Raw genomic sequence first — 27036 nt, 5'->3', positions numbered from 1 at the left:
GAGTTGAGGACATTAAAAAGAACTTGAGGTTTATGGCTGTTTTTGGAGATTAGCAGAGAAATGTGCTCTGTTTTGGCTGCTTTGACTGCCGTCTGGTAGTCAGAAAGGCAAGCACGAAGGATTTCTAAGGAGACATGGAGTTTATCCTTTTTCCATTTTCTCTCTGCACGCCTGCATGTGCTTCTAAGAGCGCGAGTACAATCATTGAGCCACGGCTCTGAGAGAACTTTGGTGCGTCTAAGCGTAAAAGGAGCAACAGAATCCAGTATTAGTGTACATGTCGAGTCAAACATGGAGATAAGCTCATCAGCACTAAAAACACAGTTCACCTCTAATTTACAGATAGGAGAAGCATTAAAAACATCAGAAAACTGTGAGGCAGTCAAGGGGTTAATCGAACGCAGACGACGCGCAGGGGCACGTGATTCGACTCCTGCGGAAGGGATCGAGGTTGTAAACAGAACCGGTAAATGGTCTGAGATACGCGTTGCTGCACATATTTCATCCACAGATACAGACAGTCCAAACGATAATACTAAGTCCAAGGTGTGTCCTTTTTCGTGTGTTGGGCCAAAACACGATCATATTTCACCATGATCCCGGACAGAAAGTCAGAAAAGTCATTTATAAAATCCTTATTGCACTTTGGCGGACGATACACGACTGCGCAGAGTATAGGCGAGGCCGGGTTCAGTTCAAAAAGCTGCAACTCAAAGCTAGCATAGCTAGTTACAGGGTGAAGCAATCGGCATTGGAGGCTAGCTCTAAACACTGATGCTATGCCCCCACCATGGCCGGTGGCACGGGGGGAGCTGAATAATGTACAGTCAGGAGGAAGAAGTTCAGAGAACGGTGTAGACTCGCCAGCGTGGACCCAGGTCTCCGTCAGGAACATAAAATCCAGTTCACGAGAGGTGAAGAAGTCGTTTAGCAGGAACGTTTTGTTTGCTATCGACCTAGCATTTAGCAAAGCCATGCAAAGTTTTCGCTCCGGGCTTGCCGAAGGTGTAGTGCGTCTCAGCTGACGAAGATGTGCGTGTTGAACGCCGCGCGGGCCGGGAGCAGTCAGTCGGGCAGGAGGAGCTGCCAGCGGGCCCAGCAGAGTCCGCAGCTCTGGAAAAACAGGGCGAATCCACCGATCCCTCACATGGCGTGCAGCGGGAGGGCCATGACATCCGAGGCGTGGATAAGTCCCAGAAGAAGCCGTCAGGTATGCCTTAAGATGGACCAGTGCACCACCACGCTTTCCCCGTCGTCTAAAGCGCTTTCGGCGAGGCAGGATGCAGGGCAACCGGCGCAGGTAGGTGGGAATATTCGACAGTAGACGGGGGGGGGGACGATTTATGGTTGCCAGATGTAGGTTTGGGCAGCAATATCAACTCCAGTGAGGGTCTGAGGTGGAGGAGAGCTTGGCGATCGTAAACGAGCAGAGCAGAGACATTCTGACAAACATAAAACAAAAACAGGATAGCTAAAGGGAGAGAGCTGAGGGAGCGGCGAGCCGACACAGGCGCCATCTTGAAACAACAGAATCATCGTAAGGACACGTAAGGTCATCATCTTAACAGTTTTGTATGCTCATCCGTGAGCAGAGCATCAAGTTGACATATCTATTACAGCTGAATGCGGCGATTACCATTTTGTTCAGCAAAACGCCACACAAACGTATTAAGATTTAAAGCTTTAGTGCGTTTTGATTCAATGCTGAGTACAGCCAAACTTGACAGTCTCTTCTCTGTCATTGTAGACCGCAAATACCTCATTCCTTCCGTGTACTTGGGTCCGAATGCTTCTCGTTTTGCGCTGTCCCCCCGTCCAAATGAAATCGCTGCCAATCATATTTACATTCAAGGCTCGCGTCTTGTGCTGCATTCACTTGCACTCGGACATTAGAGATTTTCTCTCATAAATGTCCGATGAGCCACAACTTTTCTTTCAAAACAAAGCTGCCAACTGGGGTGGCAGCTGGGGTGGCAAGGCATTTTTCTGAGGTGGCAGCTGCCACCCCGTGCCACCCCGTAGAACCGCCACTGACCCCTACACCTTACCTCTACACACTTCTACTAGTGGGGAATAGGAGTGGGTTATCAAGCCCCCCAACAGCAAGACTGCATCAGTCCTGACTAACCACCTGCACTACCTGACCGGACACATGATGAAACACGCTGTTTACTGTACAAACTGCTCCATGCAAACATTTACTGGAAAACCACGCAAAACAAGAACCACTTCATGGTTGTGAACATGCACAATTCTGAAAATGTCAAACTATTCCTTTAAGTAGGTCATGCTTGTTTTTGAAGACCATTTGCAGAATTTGACATTTTCACATATGCAGAAAACGACTTAAACATTATTCCTTCGACAACATATTTCTTAACCTGTTAAAAAGTGTCCTCATCACACTGAGCTTATTGCCAGCCACTCAAATGTGTAGGTGGCTGGTAATACATTTGTGAGTTTGTGTTTGTCTCATGACAGCAAATGAGGTTCTGCGGAAACCTACTGTAGCAGGAACTACCAGAGAAGATGTGACCATGGTATACAGAAATGAGTTAGAGACATTGAGTATATACTTTGTGTGGAAGACCAGAGTGTGTTTCTTTATATACAACCAACTTGCTTTTTCTTTTTCTTTTTTATTTGTAAGTCAAAAGAGAAAAAGAGTACCTTACAATGCAACAAAATGTAATGAGGCTGAGGCAGAACATCACGTTACAATCACAGTCATTTGCATACATGTTGTCATCCTTACAGTGGGCATTCCTACAACCAACTTGCTTTGGATTTGTTTTTTTTAATTCATTTTGCATAATAGCCACAATGTCAAACGTGCGGTAATGGGGCTGAGATTGAACATCACATTAAAATCTAAATGATTTGCATACATGTTGTCATCCTTACAGTGGGCATTTCTAAACCTATATGAGGTAATTATTAAATAAAAGTCATCACCGCTTTGTTTCCTTCATTGCTGTATAAGTGCAAACGGTTTTAATTAAAACACCGCTATTTCCAAGTATTGTCTATAAAGTACAGGTTTAGTAGATCCTGTGTGTTTCACTTCACCACACAGAGTCAGAAACTTAGCTTCTCCATTAATAAACCAGAGGTATTGATACATACAGCGATATAATATTATCATATTAAACAAACCTTATTTCATATTATTCCATGATAAAGATAAAGGTTGATTATTCCCAGTTCCTGGATCAGTCCTGGTTGGTGCTGTTGTATTGAGCCTGGGGGACGGCCCAGTGAGCAGCAATCGAAAGGAACCCTGCAGTGTTGTGGGTGCCGCTCAAAATCACTAGCTCTTGGCCCGGGTGGGACGGGTAGAAGTTAAAGGACTTCTGTAAGAGATCATCAACAAGTTATCATTAAAGATCAGAATACTTCTTCCATCATGGTGTAATTGAAACAAACACAAATTGTAGAGGAAGGTATTTACTTGAATGGGCTGGCCGACAATCAGAGAACGCCCACTGGAGGTCACGAAGATCAGCTGATAGATGTAGTTGGTGTGGTATTTCCCAGAGACCTGAAACATGTCCGTGAGAGCACAATGACATGTTAGTGCGTGTGGTTTGTCCCCAGTGAGTAAACAAATGATGTTTGTTTTTTTAACGATAGATGAATATAGTGTTATTAAATACAGTACAGTACTAATTAAAAAAATACTACTATTCATATTTAGCCAACCTTTATTACAGATGATGTGTATGATCTTTAGAAAGTGTGTTTATAAATGTCAATACATAGTACAATGCATTATCTTGTCAATGTTCAATGTATTACTTTAATATTATAAAGTCTCTCACCTGAATAAAGGACTCTCCTTCATTCAGGATCAGCTCTTGTACAGAGTTCACTTCACGACCAACCCTTTGTCCCCAACCAAATCCATAGCGCAGCTGCAAACTGCAAGGACACAGTCAGGAGTGAGGAAACACAAACAATGATATATACAAGGGCAATATTTGACAGAAGAATGATCAGATTGAAACTATTTGGTATCCTCATAGATGGATATTGTGCTAGAACAAGTAGAAAAACATTGAAATAGAAAGCAGATCAATGGGGGTGAACCCTATGGTTTACTTTTGCACTTCCCCAGCTCATTAAACTTTCCATGGACCCTCCCCTTAATGCAGAAAAGGTTACTGCAACTATCCGTGCTAACAGTGGTGGAAGAAGCATTCAGATCCTTTAGCTAAGTAATTAAGCACTAATACTACACTGTAAACATACTCCATTACAAGCAAAAGTACTGCCTTGAGAATGGTACTTAATTAAAATTATTGAAGTATAATCAGGAATAGGTTTTTTAAGTATAAAGTAGCCATTGTAGAAAAAACTTTAACAAATATAAATAAATGAAAGTATTCATAAGGAAATGCAGCAAATCTCAACATTTGAAAAGCTGGAACTGTGAAATGTTTTTACAAAAAATGATATAAACAAAAAGCAAAATAACTGCAAATAACCTTTTTGTCAACCCGTTCATTATTTTAGGTGTACCTAAATATAACTTTGGATAGTTTAATCTACATCAATACATTCAAGACAATATTTCACTTTGAAATGTAGTGGTTGGTATAATGTGGCACATAAAGAAAATACTTAAGTAAAGTACAAATACCACAAATGTACAGTATTTAAGTTAATATACCTAATTACATTTCACCCTTGCCTGTTAATATTTTCTTCAATAAAATAAATGAAATCAATTACTACAACTCAGGAAATTATAGAATTAAGTGGTGCAGGAATAATTCAGATTGGTGCACCTTTTGCTAACATCACCCATACAATCTAGGGTTACAACAAAACCTACAGACAGAAATACAGTGGAGTGACATGTTTTTCTGAACATTAGACCTCCATTTTTGTTTTCTGTGTGTGCTTCTTTATTGCTTCATTCTTAGACTGGTAACTAACCCTTACCCTCACCTTCTTTCAAAAGAACCTTGTATCACTCGCCCTTCAGCTTAAATAATATATGCACAATGTTAGACCCTCTTTAACTTCCATACAGTTCTTAGAATTTGTGTTAAAGAAGGAGGACAGACTGACCCAGTGATGTAACTGTTGGTATTTTCCCAGAGTCTGATCCCTGTGATTGGTCCATTTTCATTTTCTGTGGAGAATGCCGTGCCTCCACCACCACCAACAGCGGGGGAGAAGGAGTACTGAGGCAAGGGAGCTGGAGAAGTAAAATATGTATTATGTGAGAGGAAGCCATACTGCTTCGGCATTGGTTCTGATAGCAACGTTTCTGATAGGTCCGTGGGCGTAAAGCCAGCCCACATTACGTCATATTGGACGCCAATCTGGATCAGCTCCGTTGTTCCCGCGTTTTTAGAGATTTGCACACGGAGGAAAAGAGAGAGGGTTGTATTTTCTGACACTTTGTGAGTTCCCTGAGACACCGGGGACACATATTTATGTATAAAAAACATCAAAAAGTGCATTTTGCATGATAGGTCCCCTTTAAATCTTTATATCTTACCTGTCATGCAGCTGGCCCAGAGCACCGCAAGGAACAGGAAGGAAAACATTCTGGTGGGTGAATGAGTCCAGAACAACACTGAAATCTGATTAAACAATTCATCAAAACACCATAATGATCAAATATCCGTCAACATTTATTTAGATAAAAAAACAGTCTGACATTCTTCTTTAAGAAGCAAAAACCCTCTGCATGAACAAAAGCCAGTGTGAATTATAATAAAGGCATTGGAATTTAAATGAGCTCTACCCGTTAACATTACATTACATATCACTGAGCTGACGCTTTTATCCAAAGCGACTTACAATAAGTGCAAAAACCATAAAAATTCAAACTCCTAACAACAAAGAAAGTGATGATATATTCACTTCAAGCAAGATCATACCATGCTGGTGAATAAGTTACAAGGCCTAAACTAACAAAAAAAAGTCAGCTATAATTTAATTGCCAAGGTAAAATCGAAATAGATGTGTTTTCAGATGTGCATAGTTTCTGCAGTAAGATGCTAATAAAGTTGATCTGAAAATCCATTATCAACAACTGCACAGATGCTCACCTGCAAAGTAGGTCTCCTGAAACCAGCTTAAGTCCTGAGCAAAGTGTGGGATGGCACTAGAAGACTGGCACTTATATATGTTTACACACGCACGCACGCACACACGCACGCACACACGCACGCACGCACGCACACACGCACGCACGCACACACATGCACAGACAGACACACACAAAGACATTATGATGACATTTTCTTTGGGTTTAACATACTTACGGGTAAGGACAGCCCCTGTGCTTTACCGAGCTAAACCAGTTTTGTGAAGCGGTTTGCAATCACAACTTGAAGACACTTGAAGTTACTTTACATCTTTATTGGCTGATAGACTTGACCCAGTTTTCATGAAAAAGTAGATACTACATAATACATTTATATTGTATAGGGCTTTTCTTGGTGCTCAAAGCGCAGTTTAACGTTTATTCTGGACCTTAGAGAAAGCATGGAAGATATATTCTTTAAGTGGGCATCTCTATCTGCAGGTAGTATTATGTGATATAATAGGAGTCTTAAAAGCTGCTAAATGGTCCATAAGGTGTTTCGTTAAGATGCTTTGTACATTTTTCTGGGTGCATCCCAAAATTCCGCCCCAAAATAAAATCTTACACTAACAAACAACAAATAAAGACATGATATAGTATAGTTGTGTTTGTTAATCTCAGGCCTGCTTGTGTGTTTTTAATTGCTACATGGCAAGTATTCAAATGTGTGAAGACACTTTTGGATTTACATTAAGTTAAAGTTAAATGTAATTTATAAATGAATCAAACCTTCATCACAAATATAGGCCTTTTTAAATGGCCAAAAATCATATAAATTTGGAAGTTTGGTAAACCAAAAAATGTAATTCTTCTGTTAAAACAGAAACTAAACATGTTCCTCAGTGACTTGAACCAGGAAATGACATGCTGGGAAAGTTCCACAGCCGTGTTTCAATGGTTCAACTGGAATAACCTTTGTTATCATTATACACACACTTCCCAACAACATCACTTCCTGGTTTCGGATATGTTCCATGTACATGGAAATAAAAGAATGATAATACAAATAATAATATATTAAACATTTTCCTCAGATCATGTTTGTGCATTTGTTTTATTTCTTACCTCCCTTTTGTTTCTTTTTCGCCTCTCCCTCTCTTCTTCCTTTTTAATTTAGTTGTTACCTTTTTATTTTAACATCTTTTTTCTCTGATGCTGTCCCCTGTTACCTATCTGTGTACTTTTAATGTTTTGCCAACCAATGACGTCTGTTGTTGACTTTATAATGTATTTTTCAGTCCAAATTAACCACCTGTGTGTCCACAAAATGGTGAATAAAGGGAAACAAGATATACAAATAACAAAAAAGTAAATCCATAAATGAGAATGATCATGGCAGTAGTTGGTGTAGTATTTATTGAATTCATTTTATTGTGCATACTTTGTGAAAAAGAATTAAACAAATTAAAAAGGGAACATTATTGAGGAAGGGGCAAGGAAAAATGAAGGTGCTAGGGTGTCTATAGTGTTACAATATGAAGCGTATTTGTCACAATGCCACAAAAATTACTGGCCTGGATCATAACACTATTTTGTAATAATTTAATGGCTACCTATCGGGAGAACTTTAACCTGAACGATTAAGTTCATTTTGTCTATCGACCGCAGAAAAACATTATAAAAGTCCCTGACGGTAAACACGTCTGACGTCAGCCATGTGAGAATGTTTTACGGTAAATGCTTTCAGAGATAGCCAGAGCTGACGTTGGGCATGAACCCAAGAAATACCTTCTATTACACGCAAAGTAAGAAAGAGAGGAAGGAAAAGTTCAAAGGGCATTTGAAAAAACGATCCGAAGAGAAGACCAAAGTTTGACATGACCATTTTTTATAATATTTCTTCTGCAGTTCTATCACTCTAGTTCTATTCCCATTCCTCCTGGCATGATGTCAGCTTGACAAAACCATTGTTTGTTGACAAATGTTTAATCAAATTGCACTTCCATTAAGCACCGGCAATGAAACCTGTTAAATATTTTAAAACCTGTTGCAGTGGCAAGAATTCATTTGGGTTGCATGCCTGTCCCAGTGGGTGTGTCTGAGTGTACGTGTGTGCGTGTCTTTGTGTGTGTGTGTGTGTGTGTGTGTGTGTGTGTGTGTGTGTGTGTGTGTGTGTATGTGTGTGTGTGTGTGTGTGTGTGTGTGTGTGTGTGTGTATGAGTCTTAAAAAATGCTCTCATCTATGGAGCTAATTTCCTGCCATAACTCCACAAACAAACTAAACAGGTTTTACAAATGCCTCATGATTCATTAACAAACACAATGTGGTTTGCAAATACAAAACACCATCTACAAACTAATGCATTTAGTTTTGCAAAGAAAAAACGTATCTATCAAACAAACAAATAAAATGTTTCTAATAAATCATGTTTCAGAGACAAATTCAGCATAGGTTTTACAAGTACACAACTTGATTTTACAACTACAACACTTTTTTTTACAAGTACAAAACTTTTTCTTCTCACGGCGGAATATTACTGCCAAAAGTCACGTGAGTGAGTCACGTGACTTTTGGCAGTAATATTCCGCCGTGGTTGTGCTCAGAGCCGTATGCGCTGGTTGTGCTCATACACACCAAGCCCCCAGGAAGTGCGCCGGACTCAGATGAAAATATTCGTGCCGGCCAAACGGCGGTACTACACTTCCTTTTGGTTGCCAGGCCCGGAAACACTTTTTCCCATTGACTTACATGGGGAAAGAGTGGTCTGTAAATCGTTGGATAATCTTTTTTAAACTAAATAAACTACCCAGTATGAACACTTGTATAGCCCTTATTAAAAACATTCGTTCCTCAAGTTGTAAAAATGTGCTAATAATGTTATTCTGTGAGTTATTTCCCTCTGCATTATGAACGCGATCCTGTTACAGCGTAATATAAAAGTACATAACGATTGATGTGTAAATTAGCATAATTACTAGCTAACCGCTAGCTGCTAACTGCCGCCTCGTTAATATCAAATCTATCATAATAACAACCCATTACCATGCTGTCATGAACGTGCGGTGCTGTTACGTGTACGCAAATTGACGTGCTTGATGTGAACGAGCATTTTGGGGGGCATGGTTAAAGTTGCGCATGCGCTATGAGTGCACATACGGGTACTTCTCAGGCATGCCGGGTAATCTGTGACGTTTTGCTCTCTCTAAAGTTGGGCCATTTTATCATCATGCGCGAATGAGCAACTCTCATAGGAATGAATGAGGCCCCGCCTCCCACGCTGTATCCAGTTCTTATTATACATCCATGATACACACTCACACATGCTCACTCACACATGCTCCACGGCAGCAGGGGGCGCTACTGAGTCCATTGGGAAGGTGGGAGGTTGAGCAGAGCATGGAACAGCCCTTGCCAGCCTGATGACAGCCGTGTTTCTAGCGATCCAGCGATCTGAATTTAGCGATCACAACGAAAACAGCCAAGACACATATTGAGCCCAGAAAATGAATGTTATTAGGGCTGTAAATATAATAAGCCTTTGTCTAAAATGGACAACATTGTAACTAAGGAGATTTAAACTATACAGCGATTCTGCACTCGGTCAATCAGCTGCTCTTCATTTTCTTTCCTGCTACAGTATATTCAATGAGTGATACAAATATTTTTTACCATACGTTCTGAATAAAACTGATACTGTTGGACTCAGTACTAGTACCACAAGTACTATGAAGTACTTTTACTGTGTACTTTTTGAGTAATCCTCTGTCAATGTCCCCTCCTGAGTACAATAATGCATGTTTCTCTGCTATTTTGAATAAGCGTTAAAACACCTTTCTTATGAGACTGATATTGTTGGACAGAGTACTTTAAGAGGATGGTTGACATGATATCAGCAATACTTCCAGTCAGTACTCCAGCAGCAGCATTTTTACCCCTTGGAAAGTCTTTAGAGTCTGGCCTGGATAGCTGGTCACTAATGGCGCGTTTCCACTACAGCGCGGAGCACGGTTTAAGAGGGCTGTGACGTCAGCAGCCCGTTTTTGGTTGCGTTTCCACTTGGCCTAGTACCGGCCGGCGGGTCCTAATTCACAGTTTTTCTGGCTTCATAAAATCGTGGGTCTAGGGCCAGAGACAACGAGGCTGAGTCGGGCTGAGTATGCTAAACTAGAGAGAGAATCGCTGGCAAGGGGGCTACAACTACAACAAGATGGACATATTTGACCGTGATTTAATTGTAATACACGTTTCAAAATGATGCCGAAGTAACAACATACTGATACCGGTTAGTAAAAACCATGAATTAATGCTTTGACAAGTCTGCAGACAGACGGCAGGCGAAAAACCTTTTAAAATGCGTGTTTTCTAAATGGAGATTGGCTAAGCTAACGCAGTATATGCTCCGACCGTCCACACTCACAACAACGGCCTATACAGACATAAATAAAGCAGCGACTGTATTCGCCATGACACAGGCAGTCTGTGGTTTGTACTTGTTTAACTTTTGTCTAGTTTCTGAACATATATGAGGAGCTGTGAGCTCTGCTAACAGCTAACGGCTGTGTTGTTTTTCTGGGGTTCTCATCGAAGATGACGTCACGGCTCCGCCTACACTGCGTTACTATAGAGTGGCGAAGTCCCTCCCACTTACTTCCGGGGTATGGGACCTTATTCCGGAAAAGTTATGCATTGAAGTCAATGGGGAGAGAAAACTTATCTTTCGATCCCGTTTGAATTGTGCCATGAATTACACATATGATGTTTGTCAATCTTAAAAAATCATTTCCATGTCAAAAAAGTCACAGTTTGTCGTAAAACTGTTGAAATATAAGACTATGAAAAATACGTAACTAGAAAGACTACAAATCCCAGAGTTGCGTAAGTGATGTCACAATTGTTTACCTCCACCATTCAGATACCTAAAATCAGCGCAATATAGATATAATCTATCTATATGGCGCTGGCTAAGATAAGATAACTTTAACAAGATGCCTGTGTGCTTAGTACCAGGTTGTTATTATACCAGCAATGGGTCTTGCTCGTTCTTTTGCTTCCCGTCTGATGAAACGACCAGGAGTGGCTTGATCAAGTTAGCTACCTAGCTAGTAGCTAGCACGTTAGTTAGCATTACAGCCTTGTCATTTTTATTAGCCTTAACATGAAGTAACATTAAGTAACCCAAAATGTTAAACAGTAAGAGTAGTAGTCATATTTCGTGAACCCTTTGAATAGTACTGTCACCGGTGTGATCATTCTATAATACACCATTTAATTCCGGGGGAGAAATGCTAACGCTAACGTTAGCATCGGCGATCTTTTCTACTTCATGCTATCTGCACAAATGGTTGACATTAAACATTGAAACGACCAGGCAGTTCAGAGAGAATCAAAGGAAGGCAGGCTTTGCATGACATTCTTCAGGACGTGTTTCATTGTGGTGATAGTCAATCGTTTGTTGACAAGACAGTAGTGACGGCCATCTTGGTGACGTGTGTGGTTGACCAGAGATGTAGTTCATTGAGCCTTTCACACAAACAAATGTGTTACTTCACAGTTTTACGACACATTTTAATTTTTTTGACTTGCAAAATTATCTTTTAAATTGACAAACATCATATGTGTAATTCGTGGCACAATTCAAACGGGATCGAAAGATAATCTTTCTCTCTCCATTGACTTCAATGCATAACTTTTCCGAAATAAGGTCCCATGGGGCTCAACCGGAAGGGGAGGGACTTCGCCACTCTATAGATCAGGGGTAGCCAACACGGTGCCCGCGGACAACGTGAGTCGCCCGCGGGGCATGTTCTAAAAATAGCTCGCCAAGCAAATCCAAAATGTATAAAATACACAAAACAAAAAAGGAAATGTAAATAAAAGAATCTACCCTATGCATAAACGAAACCTAAATCATAGCGAACTCTATCTACTTACTACAACTCTATATCTATCTAATACCCCTCCTCCCCCCACCCCCACAATGAATATCGACCAATCACGTTCTTGCTTGATTTGCGGGACCAGCGTTGCAGTCTGGAAGAAAAGCAAATGTGGAGTGGCAGCTCACCGCTGATTTTCCTTCTGGCAGAATCTACACAACACATCAGCCCCATTGAACAACCTATCATGCCAGCCTATACAACACATGAGGGGCAGAGTTTTACTCTGTGTGTTGCAACTTGCATATATATTTATTGCACTTGACGCACACACACGCATTACGTAATTTCCACCTGGGAGAGGGGGGAAATGTCCCCCGCTCTTTTCGAAATCCCGTTTGTGTCCCCCCACTTTACAAATATGTTTATTATTATTTTTTAACGCAAGCCGTCATCGACACGGAGGAGCACACAGCCTCTGTGAGCGAGCGAGACAGAGGGAGAGAGAGAGAGGGGGGGAGAGAGAGAGAGCGAGCGAGAGAGAGAGGGAGAGAGAGAGAGCGAGAGAGAGAGGGGGAGAGAGAGAGCGAGCGAGAGAGCTAGGGAGAGCACACCATTATCTATTTAATATAGATAAAGTAAGAAATCATTCCAATGTGTATAGGACAGTAAAAAAAGTTTGAAAGGGGAGTGATTAGTAAAATAAGCATAAATAAAATAAGCTAACATAAGATAAGAATAAACCAGTTGAAATGATTTGTTATTGGTTGTGATCATATTCTAAAGATGTTTGGATTATTGAAAAGTATACAGCTCCCTTTCATCGGAGTGTTGAGAGCTGTATCCATCAATTTATGTTGTGCTCAAAGTGCTCCAGATTGATGCATTTCACTTCAACATTTAAAAATAAACTTCCCGGGGGTGCGTCCCCCGGACCCCCCTAGAGGAGGTGAGGCCCGTCCACCCCCAAATAAAGCAGGTTAAAATAATTAAATTGCATACATGTTCTTTTAGTAAACACTGAAAACGGGTCCCACAGACCCAAACAGCACACAAAGGTTAAAGGTAATATCATAATGTTAAAAAGTGCTAAATATATACACTGCAAAAAACAAAAACAAAAAAAGGGGTAAAAGTAGCCCCCGACTTGTTTTATTTTTTTAAAGTAGCCCTCACCCTAAAAAAGGTTGGTGACCCCTGCTATAGATACTACCCCAGTTCCTAAACTGTAATGGAAATGCGCCATAAAGTGAGCCAGTCCTAACGAGGCCTTGCCATACCGAGCGAGGCCGAGCGAGGCCGTGTAGTGGAAATGCGCCAAAATATCCTTCAGCAAAGTGACACACCCTTGTGACTCTTGTTGGCCTCTTATGGGGCTTCTGTCTTTTAAATATGATTATTTCTCTGCTCCTAGTTCATTCCTCTCAGATTCTTCCATCAGTCCCAGTCATTGCATGTCTGTCAATAGAGCTTGGAAAAATGTGTCCAATTCAACAAAATGTTTTTGTGAAGGTCAGAGCTAAATTATAGATTGTTTGATTGTGTAATTACAAGGTGAGAGAAAATAAATCCACATCCTCCTATTAAACTTATTTTATTTACTTTTCCATGTTGTACATATACTTACTTGTATTACATGTTGAACCACATGCTGGATATCTTCCCCAGCCTCAAGGAAATACAATACAATTAATGGATTCATAATTTAAAATGTTTATAAAAATGTATAAATTAATAATGTTGTGTGCAAACATTTCAAATTGAAATATAAAATGAAAAATAAGTTTACTTTTTAAATGATTTCTCACAAAAACCTTTCTAAATTATAGTAAATTATTAAAAAAGGTTTCGTCAATATAAGTTTTTCTGCCTAAAATAGTTCAAATTGAACGTAAACTATATCAAACACCACATCCATGGCAATTATCCCATTTTTGTTAAGTTAATAACAATATTGATATTATATATATATATATTTATATATATATAGCATATAATTGATGCAGTCTTTCTGAACATATTTAAAATACTGCAAATGAAGAATATTTGTAATGTTTTACACAGATAGTGCCTTAACTTGAATTTGAAAACACGTGGCAACTTTATTAATACAGCAGTTGAAAAGATTTGTGGAAGGATAAATTCTTCATGGGCTTCATTGGCTCTCTAGATAAAGGGCGTTTTATGGTTGCTTGTATTATCCTCAGATAGTGGTTTGTTTAAATAACTAGTGACATTTTAATAAATATTGAAAAAAATGGCTCCAAAAAAGGCATATATATATATATAACCTGGCCGGCTTAACCCGTCTGTATTTCTTCAAGCACCACAAGATTCATAGTTTATAAAGTACAATTCTGGGCCATTGATTGTGTTATTTCTCCAAACACATACAGTAAACATGGCTGTTATGAAGCCTTAAAATGGTGCAGGAAAAGGACTTTACATTGGGTTATACTTAAAGACAGGACTATTCAGTTAAGAGAAGAGAAAAAAGGAAAGAAATTGTTATAATGGGTGATGTAACATTAATGACAGACATAATATGAGGTCCTTGGCACTCAGACTTTAGAGGGATCATTTTGTGATCATGGGGCATCACCCTTACAGCATCAGGACAATATCATATGGAGTCAGATACTGGAAGTGTGCTGGAGGCGACTGGTGGACTGATGGATGGATGAGGCTGATGAGACTGAAGAATCTGCGAGGAACAAACTAGTGGCAGAGGAATAATTATATATTAAAAGACAGCAGCATCATAAGAGGCCAACCAGAGTGACAGAGTGTGTCACTTTGCTGAAGGATATTTGTGACCAGCTATCCATTCCAGGCCAGACTCTAAAGACTTTCCAAGGTGTGAAAATGCTGCTGCCGGAGTACTGACTGGAAGTATTGCTGATATCATGTCTACCATCCTCTTAAAATACTCTGTCCAACAATATCAGTCTCAGGAAGAAATGTTTTTTAACGCTTATTAAAAGAAAAACATGCATTCTTGTACTCAGGAGGGGACATTGACAGAGGATTACTGGAAAAGTACACAATAAGTACTTCATAGTACTTGTGGGGGTAGTTTCAGTAGTACTGAGTCCAACAGGATCAATCTCACGAAGAACTAATGGCAACAAAAAAGAATTCCCTCATCAAACTTAGCAGAAGTGGCTTGATTTTGTTATCAGGAGGGGACTTTGACAGAGTATTTTTCAAAAAATACACAGTAAAAGTACTTCAATGTATTGTTAGTAGTAGGCTTACTAATACAAAGTCAAACCGTATCAATTTCATTAAGAACTAATGGTAACATTTTATTTTTATCATACATCAAAGATAGCAGAAAACATGCATTATGTACTTTGGAGGGGACTCTGACAGAGGATTACTCACAAAGTACACAGTAAAGTACTTCCTTTTATTTCTGGTAGCAGTCAACTAGTACCGAGTCCAACAGTATCAGTTTTATTCAGAACGTATGGTAAAAAATATTTGTATCACTCATTGAATATAGCAGGAAAGAAAATGAAGAGCAGCTGATTGACCGAGTGCAGAATCGCTGTATAGTTTAAATCTCCTTAGTTACAATGTTGTCCATTTTAGACAAAGGCTTATTATATTTACAGCCCTAATAACATTCATTTTCTGGGCTCAATATGTGTCTTGGCTGTTTTCGTTGTGATCGCTAAATTCAGATCGCTGGATCGCTAGAAACACGGCTGTCATCAGGCTGGCAAAGGCTGTTCCATGCTCTGCTCAACCTCCCGCCTTCCCAATGGACTCAGTAGCGCCCCCTGCTGCCGTGGAGCATGTGTGAGTGAGCATGTGTGAGTGTGTATGAGCACAACCACGGCGGAATATTACTGCCAAAAGTCACATGAGTGAGTCACGTGACTTTTGGCAGTAATATTCCGCCGTGAGAAGAAAAAGTTTTGTACTTGTAAAAAAAAGTGTTGTAGTTGTAAAAACAATGTGTGTACTTGTAAAACCTATGCTGAATTTGTCTCTGAAACATGATTTATTAGAAAAATGGTATGTGTTTATTTGATAGATACGTTTTTCCTAAACTAAATGCATTAGTTTGTAGATGGTGTTTTGTATTTGCAAACCACATTGTGTTTGTTAGTGAATCATGTGGCATTTGTAAAACCTGTTTAGTTTGTTTGTGGAGTTATGGCAGGAAATTAGCTCCATAGACAGCAAGCCTTCCGACCACATGGAGACGATACACAACCTGCTAGGTACGGAAGAGTCCGACTTCTTTTTCATGTTAATGTTTCTTCGGGACATGCGGCTGCACCGGTTCTTCCTGGCCGCCCGGCGATTTACCCCTGAGGTGCTGGCCCCTACACGCAGCGGCACCTTCCCTGGTAGAGGCACGCCGCCAAGCAGAGGCTCCGGGGCCGACGACATCGACTAACGGCTACCGGCTTGCAGCTAGCGGCCGTCGACAACGGCTAACAGCTAACAGCTAACGACGACTAACAGCTAACAACGACAGCTAATGGCTAGCAGCTAACGACGACTGACAGCTAACGGCTAGCAGCTAACGGCTGACTTCTTCCGTCTGTTAACATCTGACTGTTAACCCTTTTTGGTGGTGCTGGAGAGGAGGTTCGACCAAGTCTGGTCGGCCTCGTGTGGATCCTCTCACAATTTCACCTACCTGTTTTTGATCGTAGACAGGACGACCCTTTTGAGCTTTTTCCGGTGCCTGAGAGGAGGTTCGACCAGACGGTCGACCTCGTGTGGACACTCGCTTTTTCACCACCTCGACGGCGGTTTCGGAAGTCGCCCACGTTTTCATCGGCGCCTGGGTGGCGCACTTCTGGACCCCGTCTCGCCTCGACAGTTTCGGACGTCGCCCATGCTTTCATCGGCCCATGGGTGCCGCACTTCTGGACCCTGCCTGGCCTCTCCTCTAACCGCGGCTCACGGTTCGCCTCGATGGCGGCTTCGGACGTCGCCCACGCTGTCATCGGCGCCTGGGTGGCGCACTTCTGGACCCCGTTTGGCCTCTCCCCTGTCCACGGCTCCTTCCTCCCGGGGAGATTGTTCATGCCTCCCGGGGATGCCGCTCATTCCTCCCGAGGACTTCGTGCCCGCCGCCGGGCTGCACTCGCCTGCCGCCGGGCTGCGCTCCTCCCTACTGGGGACCACCGGGATATTCACGCCCGTCCCCACGTCGCACAGCGACCCAGCTTTCTACGGCTGGCGGATGTGTTCTTCATTCGCCACGACGCCTACCGCGGCCCCCTGCGGCCCCCTTCCGACGGCCCGTTCCATGGCCCGGCCCTTGCCTGCGGCCCCACCCTCCTCGGCCCCTGTGGTGTTTCCTCCTGGTCGCGAGGATTGTGTCCATGTTTGAATGCTGGGGGGGCTTGTGTAGTGATCACTGTTTATCACTGTTTATCATAATTCACTCATGGAACTACAGGTTGGGGGTATTGTTTCCGCACTGACATATATGTTGTTGACTGTACTTATTGTGTGCCCTCCTTGCTTCTTCCTCTTTGCTTCCTGGGCTTCAAGCCGGCAACATGTGGTGTTTTGCTGCTGAATAAAACCAACTTTGCACCTTCGATGCACCGCCTCTGACTCCCTTCTCTCGGCACTACAGTAGCGACAAAAGCAGGCAATACCACAAATCTTAAACTACACCTAAAACATAACCACCCCATTCCGTTTTCCCAGCTGGGAGCAAACACGGCAGCAGGAGATGGAGAGCCCCCACCTTCCCGACAGTTTACAATCAAAGATGCATTTTCCCGACAATGCAAACATGTTGTTGTTCCTTGCTCGAAAACTTTGAAATACAGATTTGGATATGGCCTGTTGAGGCATCTGGGTCTTTGTATGGACAGTGGACTGTACACTTGACTGTTGTTTTAAGGAGGATTTATTTTGCTGATGAGACAATGTGTGCTCATATTTATTTATATATAAATGTTATGTGGAAAAAAAGGTATGAATGTATTTGATGTGGATAAATTGTTATGCTATAATATAAATAATATATATAATATAATAGATAGATGAACTCAGACGATTGCTAACAAACATCAGGTAGGATTTTCTGTGAAATGGCAAGATGGGTGGGAAGGGGGAGGGACGGGGTGGCTTGGGAAAGGGATTCCCTATATTTTTTGTTTTTCTTTTCTTTTTGTATTATTGTCTATATAATTTGTATCTGTGTATATAAGTCCCTCTGTGAGGGCAAACAAAAAACAAAACAAAAAAGAAGTTGGTCACAAAAATAAAAGAATATATTAATAGATACATAGATAGATAGATTGTGGTGTCTCGTCAATTGTGTTACTGTAGTTGTGTTTGTTTTATGTCTGTCATTTCATGTTTAGTCAGGTATTTATGTCATTCCAAGTCTAGTCAGGTTTCTATGTAGACTCAGGTTGTCATGTTACTTCACGTCTTGTCTGTCTATTTATGTCTGTCATCTCTAGTCAAGTCCCCATGTTTCATGTCATGTCTCGTTTTCCCATTTCCTGTTTTATTTTGTACTTACCTCTTGTCTTTCTTTTCAGGCCCTGTTACTTCCTCCCTTTGTGTGTTTTCCCGCCATCGTCAGCGTCTGCCCCGCCCCTGATTGTTTCCACCTGTTCCACCCACTTCCCTCATGTTTAAAGTGGACCTGTCATGCTATATTTAAATTATATATTGTAGGGCCATACCTATATAAGGTATATTTATACGTTTCTGTTTTCAAAATACTAAACAGATCATGCATTTTAGCCATGCCTCATTTCGCTCTATGTGCTGTTTGCTGTCTATGGGTCTGATTCAGCTGACCACGCCCCCCTGCAGGAGAGGTGAGCCATGCTCTGATCAGCTGCTGGGCTGTCAGAAGAGGGGGAGAAAAAGAGATCTCCGTCCTCCGTGTTTTATTATATAGAGTCGTTATTCATTTGTTTTAAAGCTCAATAAATAACAAAGCAAACGCTTGCCTCGGGGAGGGAGAAAAAAAGCCACAGCGGAGAATAAACAGAAGGGTAACCATGGTAACTATGGGCGGGAAGTCTTCTTCGCTGCTTTTGTGGCAGACTACAGCGCCACTTACAGGCCTGGCATATGTACTACAGCGTCTCCGGCGCTTTCCAGCAGCAATGGCCGGCCGTGGCCCAACCCCACATTCCCCTGATAGGTGGAGAGTTGGCCCAATAGCCGTAGCGCCACTTCTGTGACGTCATAGAAGTGTTCAAATCTGGATCAGTCTGTATCAGATCCGTTGCAGCCCCTTTTTTAGAGATTTGGGTATGGAGGAAAATAGAGAGGGTTGTGTTTTCTGACACTTGGTGAGTTCCCTGGAACACCGGGGACACATATTAATGTATAAAAGACGTACAAAAGTGCATTTTGCATGATAGGTCCCCTTTAAATAGTCCTTGTCTCCCTTTGTCTTGTGCCAGTTCGTCTTGTTTCAGTGTGCTTCACATGTCCAGAGACCCAGCGTGTTTCCAGAGAGGAGAGTTACCAGAGAGGAGAGTTTTTGTTTGAAATCAAGAGTTTTGTTTTGTCCTCGCAAGAGTGATCTTTTGTTTAAACTTTGTTTTATTTTTCTCATTAAAAAACGAGTCGTTGCATTTGAGTCCAGTATTTTTGTACCTCGTTCTAACATAGATGGATAGATAGATAGATAGATGGATGGATGGATAGATAGGTAGATAGAAAGATAGATAGATAGATAGAGATAGCTCTGTTTTCCAGCCTGAGTCTATTTAATTTATTGTTTTTGTTGTGTGTGATTTAATTAATTTATAATAATTTAATTAATTTGTTTTATTTATTATATATAATTAATATATTTGAATATTATTTCACATTTCATTTGCAATGTTGAATGTTCAATAAAAAGTTCTGTTTGAAAGGATGTACTTGAATTATTATTATATATTATCATATATAATATATACCGTAATGGTCTTACAACAGTGCCGACAATATTATCGTTTATCGCAATATATTCCTGGAAAATGTATCGTCCAACAAAATTAATTATCGTGACAGGCCTACCTGATACAGAGGCACTGACTGCTTGTCTAATTTTCTGAATGTTGTCAGTGAAGGAGGCAAATTCATTGCACGCCCTGGTGGATAGAAAATCAGAGGCTACTGACACTGGGGGGTTTGTTAGTCTGTCGACGGTAGCACGTGCGTTGTTTTTGTTTTTAGCAATGATGTCAGAGAAGAAAGACTGTCGTGCATTTTTCAATTCCAAATTATAAAAGCCAAGTATCTCTTTATAGATTTCAAAATGAACCTGGAGATTTGTTTTTCGCCACCTGCGTTCAGCTTTTCGACACTCTCTTTTTTCTGTTCTCACGGTCATGGCCTTTCTCCATGGAGATATTTTCTTGCCAGTCACTTCCTTTACCTTAGTTGGAGCAATGGCATCTATAACATTTTCCATTTTTGAATTAAAATGATCTACTAGCTCATTTACTGAGATGTTAGCAGGGGCAACTGTGGAAGAAAAATTCTGAGTAAACATTTCCCAAGTGTTTTCAGTTAAATATCGTATTATAAATGAATCTATCCTTCAAATATAGGCTTTTTTATATGGCCTGATATGAAATCCATTTGAATGTTTATTAAGCCAGAATTCAATGATATATATATATATCAAAACATATAATTCTTCTGTTAAAATGGACATTGAGATTGTTTCCCTGACTTGAATACATGATTTCCAACCCTTCAATATAAAACCAGGCAATGACATGCGAGGAAAGTTCCACAGCCGTGTTTTAAGTGATTCTACTGAAATAACCTTTTCTTAGCATTAAGACACTTCCCAACAACATACTGTAAGTTCCTGCTTTCGAACTTGGCAACAAGTATGTATATGGTACAAATATATTATAATAATATTAATAATATATTCAACATGTTCCTCAGATCATGTTTGTGTATGTGCGTACTGTATGCATGAACAGAAAAACTTGCTAAGAATTCCAAAAATTCACACACTTTTCATTTTGCATCTTTTTATATTTCTTCCCTCCCTCTTGTTTTATTTTCACCTCTCCCTCCCTTCTTCTTCATGTTCATGTTTAGTCATTATTATTTTAACTTTTTTTTTTCTCTCATGCTGTTCCCTGTTACCTATCTGTGTCCTTTTAATGTTTGCAAACCAATTACATCTGTTGTTGACCCTACCTCTACACCCTAACCCCTACACCCTAACCCCTGACACCCTAACCCTAACCTCTACACACTTCTACTAGTGGCAACAGCAAGACTGCATCAGTCCTGACTAACCACCTGCACTACCTGACCGGACACATGATGAAACGCGCTGTTTACAAACTGCTCCATGCAAACATTTACTGGAAAACCACGCAAAACAAGAACCACTTCATGGTTGTGAACATGCACAATTCTGAAAATGTCAAACTATTCCTTTAAGTAGGTCATGCTTGTTTTTGAAGACCATTTGCAGAATTTGACATTTTCACATATGCAGAAAACGACTTCAACATTATTCCTTCGACAACATATTTCTTAACCTGTTAAAAAGTGTCCTCATCATACAACCAACTTGCTTTTTATTTTTATTTTTCATTTGTAAGTCAAAAGAGAAAAAGAGTACCTTACAATGCAACAAAATGTAATGAGGCTGAGGCAGAACATCACATTACAATCACAGTCATTTGCATACATGTTGTCATCCTTACAGTGGGCATTTCTAAACCTATATGAGGTAATTATTAAATAAAAGTCATCACCGCTTTGTTTCCTTCATTGCTGTATAAGTGCAAACGGTTTTTAATTAAAACACCGCTATTTCCAAGTATTGTCTATAAAGTACAGGTTTAGTAGATCCTGTGTGTTTCACTTCACCACACAGGGTCAGAAACTTAGCTTCTCCATTAATAAACCAGAGGTATTGATACATACAGCGATATAATATTACCACATTAAACAAACCTTATTCCATATTATTCCATGATAAAGATAAAGGTTGATTATTCCCAGTTCCTGGGTCAGCCCTGGTTGGTGCTGTTGTATTGAGCCTGGGGGACGGCCCAGTGAGCAGCAATCGAAAGGAGCCCTGCAGAGTTGTGGCTGCCGCTCAAAATCACTAGCTCTTGGCCCGGGTGGGACGGGTAGAAGTTAAAGGACTTCTGTAAGAGATCATCAACAAGTTAATACCTGACAATAAGTACTTGCATTGATAATTGCAGTGGTGGAATGTAAGATAATTAGTGGAGTAACCATTTAAGGTATTTTTCATTTCCTTGAGCATTTTTTCCCCTTGCATGCCAATTCTACTTACAGACAAAATATTACATTTCCTACTTCAAGACATTTGTCTGAAAGCTTTAAATCCTTTAAGAATTCATTATTTTCCAAAACATATAAAAAGCTGTAAAAATAAGATGTTTTGTAATAAATGTGCAACTCATCAGTTTACACATTGCAGCTAAAATAATTTGTCTATTCATTTGATGGAAAATGTAAATTGTAGTCAACAGTAATATCCTGCATTTAAATAAGTGCCTATCAAAATAATCAAACGATTTAATATACAGTATATACCATATAACAGTCACAGGGATCTGTTTCTCGACATTATTTACATTTTACATATTACATTTGACTTAAATAACATTTAATGCAGGGCATTTACTTGTTACATAGTTATTTTAATGTGTGATCATTAAAGATCAGAATACTTCTTCCATCATGGTGTAATTGAAACAAACACAAATTGTAGAGGAAGGTATTTACTTGAATGGGCTGGCCGACAATCAGAGAACGCCCACTGGAGGTCACGAAGATCAGCTGATAGATGTAGTTGGAGTGGTATTTCCCAGAGACCTGAAACATGTCCGTGAGAGCACAATGACATGTTAGTGCGTGTGGTTTGTCTCCAGTGAGTAAACAAATAATGTATTTAAAACAAGTTATAATGCTACTTATATTTTCTGAACCTTTATTATAGATTATGTGTATAATTTTTATAATATATGTATATAAATGTCAATACACATTACAATACGTTGTCTGGTCACGTTTGAATCACGCACTTAAACCAATATCAATGTATTATTTAATATTATAAAGTCTCTCACCTGAATAAAGGACTCTCCTTCATTCAGGATCAGCTCTTGTACAGAGTTCACTTCACGACCAACCCTTTGTCCCCAACCAAATCCATAGCGCAGCTGCAAACTGCAAGGACACAGTCAGGAGTGAGGAAACACAAACAATGATTTATACAAGGGCAATATTTGACAGAAGAATGATCAGATTGAAACTATTTGGTATCCTCATAGATGGATATTGTGCTAGAACAAGTAGAAAAACATTGAAATAGAAAGCAGATCAATGGGGGTGAACCCTATGGTTTACTTTTGCACTTCCCCAGCTCATTAAACTTTCCATGGACCCTCCCCTTAATGCAGAAAAGGTTACTGCAACTATCCGTGCTAACAGTGGTGGAAGAAGCATTCAGATCCTTTAGCTAAGTAATTAAGCACTAATACTACACTGTAAACATACTCCATTACAAGCAAAAGTACTGCCTTGAGAATGGTACTTAATTAAAATTATTGAAGTATAATCAGGAATAGGTTTTTTAAGTATAAAGTAGCCATTGTAGAAAAAACTTTAACAAATATAAATAAATGAAAGTATTCTTAAGGAAATGCAGCAAATCTCAACATTTGAAAAGCTGGAACTGTGAAATGTTTTTACAAAAAATGATATAAACAAAAAGCAAAATAACTGCCAATAACCTTTTTGTCAACCCGTTCATTATTTTAGGTGTACCTAAATATAACTTTGGATAGTTTAATCTACATCAATACATTCAAGACAATATTTCACTTTGAAATGTAGTGGTTGGTATAATGTGGCACATAAAGAAAATACTTAAGTAAAGTACAAATACCACAAATGTACAGTATTTAAGTTAATATACCTAATTACATTTCACCAGGGGCGTCGCCTGGACCTGAAAACATTCGGGGCTTAGCCCACAGTGGCGGCGGCACTACAGTGGCATTTTTTACTGCAACACTCCCCACACGCACGCACACCCGCGACTGTTACAATGAAGGCTCGATAATCAGCTCACGGCATATAGGCAGGGGTAAAGTGGTATTTTTTATGAGTGGGGGGCTCACCTCCTCGTGGGGGGTCCGGAGGGATGCTCCCCCGGGAAGATTTTTTTTTTTAAATATTGAAGTTAAATGCATCAATCTGGTGCACTTTGTGAGCAAAATGAAGAGATCTATGGATACCTCTCTCAACACCCATATGAAGCAGAACTGTAAACAGATGTACTTTTTCTTTATGGATATTTTACTAATCACTCCCCTTTTAAACTCTATTCTTGTTTTACTGCCATATAGTATTTCATAACTGTTTTTCCTTTATTCTCTTTTTTTTTAATAACTATAATGATCATATGAAGGTGTGCCGCGGAAATAATCTTTTGAATAATTTGTGACCAAACCGTTTGAGACCCACTGAGATAACTTAGACTAAAGTTAACTATCTAAACACTCAGAGAGTCCTTTAGCTCACCTGAGTCTCTCAGTCTGAGAGGAGAGGACTCTCCTCCAGCTTGTTGTGGAACAAACAGCTCCTTATGTCCGTTAGTGCAGCTAGCTAACCAGATGCTAACAACACGGTCCATGCTGACACCGGTCTCTCCCTCCCCCTCTCTCCCTCTCTCCCCCTCTCTCCCTCTCTCCCCCTCTCTCTCTCTCTCTCACATGCGCTATTGCCACACACACACAGAGCCGAGCTTGAATGACACACGTTTATTTCCATGCAACTCTCTGATTGGTCTGGTGTCATGCCTCTGTTGCATTCACTGAACACGGGAAATTACAGTGCTGCCGCCCTCTCTTGTGTCATGATGAGGTTCACGTAAAGCACGGTTAATGTATTATATTATTGAGGGAGAATTGTCCGGGGCTACAGAAAAAACATTCGGGGCTAAAGCCCCGGATGCCCAGGCCAGGCGACGCCACTGCATTTCACCCTTGCCTGTTAATATTTTCTTCAATAAAATAAATGAAATCAATTACTACAACTCAGGAAATTATAGAATTAAGTGGAGCAGGAATAATTCAGATTGGTGCACCTTTTGCTAACATCACCCATACAATCTAGGGTTACAACAAAACCTACAGACAGAAATACAGTGGAGTGACATGTTTTTCTGAACATTAGACCTCCATTTTTGTTTTCTGTGTGTGCTTCTTTATTGCTTCATTCTTAGACTGGTAACTAACCCTTACCCTCACCTTCTTTCAAAAGAACCTTGTATCACTCGCCCTTCAGCTTAAATAATATATGCACAATGTTAGACCCTCTTTAACCTCCATACAGTTCTTAGAATTTGTGTTAAAGAAGGAGGACAGACTGACCCAGTGATGTAACTGTTGGTATTTTCCCAGAGTCTGATCCCTGTGATTGGTCCATTTTCATTTTCTGTGGAGAATGCCGTGCCTCCACCACCACCAACAGTGGCGGAGAAGGAGTACTGAGGCAAGGGAGCTGGAGAAGTAAAATATGTATTATGTGAGAGGAAGCCATACTGCTTCGGCATTGGTTCTGATAGCAACGTTTCTGATAGGTCCGTGGGCGTAAAGCCAGCCCACATTACGTCATATTGGACGCCAATCTGGATCAGCTCCGTTGTTCCCGCGTTTTTACAGATTTGCACACGGAGGAAAAGAGAGAGGGTTGTATTTTCTGACACTTTGTGAGTTCCCTCAGACACCGGGGACACATACTGTATTTATGTATAAAAGACATCAAAAAGTGCATTTTGCATGATAGGTCCCCTTTAAATCTTTATATCTTACCTGTCATGCAGCTGGCCCAGAGCACCGCAAGGAACAGGAAGGAAAACATTCTGGTGGGTGAATGAGTCCAGAACAACACTGAAATCTGATTAAACAATTCATCAAAACACCATAATGATCAAATATCCGTCAACATTTATTTAGACAAAAAAACAGTCTGACATTCTTCTTTAAGAAGCAAAAACCCTCTGCATGAACAAAAGCCAGTGTGAATTATAATAAAGGCATTGGAATTTAAATGAGCTCTACCCGTTAACATTACATTACATATCACTGAGCTGACGCTTTTATCCAAAGCGACTTACAATAAGTGCAAAAACCATAAAAATTAAAACTCCTAACAACAAAGAAAGTGACGATATATTCACTTCAAGCAAGATCATACCATAGTAAGTGCTGGTGAATAAGTTACAAGGCCTAAACTAACAAAAAAAAGTCAGCAATAATTTAATTGCCAAGGTAAAATCGAAATAGATGTGTTTTCAGATGTGCATAGTTTCTGCAGTAAGATGCTAATAAAGTTTATCTGAAAATCCATTATCAACAACTGCACAGAGGCTCCCACCTGCAAGTAGATCTCCTGAAACCAGCTTGGAGTCCTGAGCAAAGTGGGAGATGGCACTAGAAGACGGGCACGGAGATAGACACACACACACACACACACACACACACACACACCACACACCACACACACACAACACACACCACACACACACACACACACACACCACACATCACACACACAAACAACACACACACACACACACACACACACACACACCACACACACACACACACACACACACACACACACACACACACACACACACACACACACACACACACACCAACACACACACACACACACACACACACACACCACACACACACACCACACACACACACACACACATTCTTACATGACAGTCTCTGAAAGCTGAACAATAGCAGACTAAGTGGCAGAGGGTTTAAACTGATCCAGGATGACATAGTGATGACATTCTTTTTGGGTTAAACATACTTACGGGTAAGGACAGCCCCTGTGCTTTTCCAAGCTAAACCAGTTTTGTGAAGCGGTTTGCAATCACAACTTGAAGACACTCTAGAAGTTACTTTACATCTTTATTCTGTTAAGCCCCAAGCCTGTTTTTCAGGTCTCAGCCTCGAAAATGACCTTTCCAGAACAAATGACCATATCTTCCCTTCTAAAAGGGGAAAATTAATAATCTTTTTTCTCAAAGTAATGATAAACCTGTGAGTTGGATGTAGAAAAGT

General features: G+C 40.4%; 2 protein-coding genes across 2 annotated transcripts; both read right to left on the bottom strand.

Annotated features, from left to right (window-relative positions):
- Nucleotides 1–2619: 2619 nt before the first annotated feature.
- LOC117480127 (zymogen granule membrane protein 16-like) lies at nt 2620–6157 on the bottom strand. The gene is made up of 6 exons (XM_034127313.1): nt 6069–6157; nt 5513–5597; nt 5077–5206; nt 3822–3921; nt 3452–3541; nt 2620–3353 (listed from the first exon to the last, which is right to left on the bottom strand). The coding sequence occupies exons 2-6, from the start codon at nt 5559–5561 to the stop codon at nt 3213–3215; spliced, it is 510 nt and encodes a 169-aa protein (XP_033983204.1). The 5' UTR covers nt 5562–5597; nt 6069–6157; the 3' UTR covers nt 2620–3212.
- Nucleotides 6158–21462: 15305 nt separating this feature from the next.
- Nucleotides 21463–25872, bottom strand: LOC117480125 (zymogen granule membrane protein 16-like). Its single transcript, XM_034127309.1, has 5 exons — nt 25762–25872; nt 25321–25450; nt 23011–23110; nt 22667–22756; nt 21463–22059 (listed from the first exon to the last, which is right to left on the bottom strand). The coding sequence occupies exons 1-5, from the start codon at nt 25808–25810 to the stop codon at nt 21919–21921; spliced, it is 510 nt and encodes a 169-aa protein (XP_033983200.1). The 5' UTR covers nt 25811–25872; the 3' UTR covers nt 21463–21918.
- Between the last annotated feature and the right edge of the window lie 1164 nt (nt 25873–27036).

This window comes from Trematomus bernacchii, unplaced genomic scaffold (genome assembly GCF_902827165.1).
Source record: "Trematomus bernacchii unplaced genomic scaffold, fTreBer1.1, whole genome shotgun sequence".
Taxonomy (NCBI): Eukaryota; Metazoa; Chordata; class Actinopteri; order Perciformes; family Nototheniidae; genus Trematomus; species Trematomus bernacchii.
The sequence above is the reverse complement of the archived record's forward strand: the minus strand, read 5'-3'. Positions and strand labels throughout refer to the sequence as shown.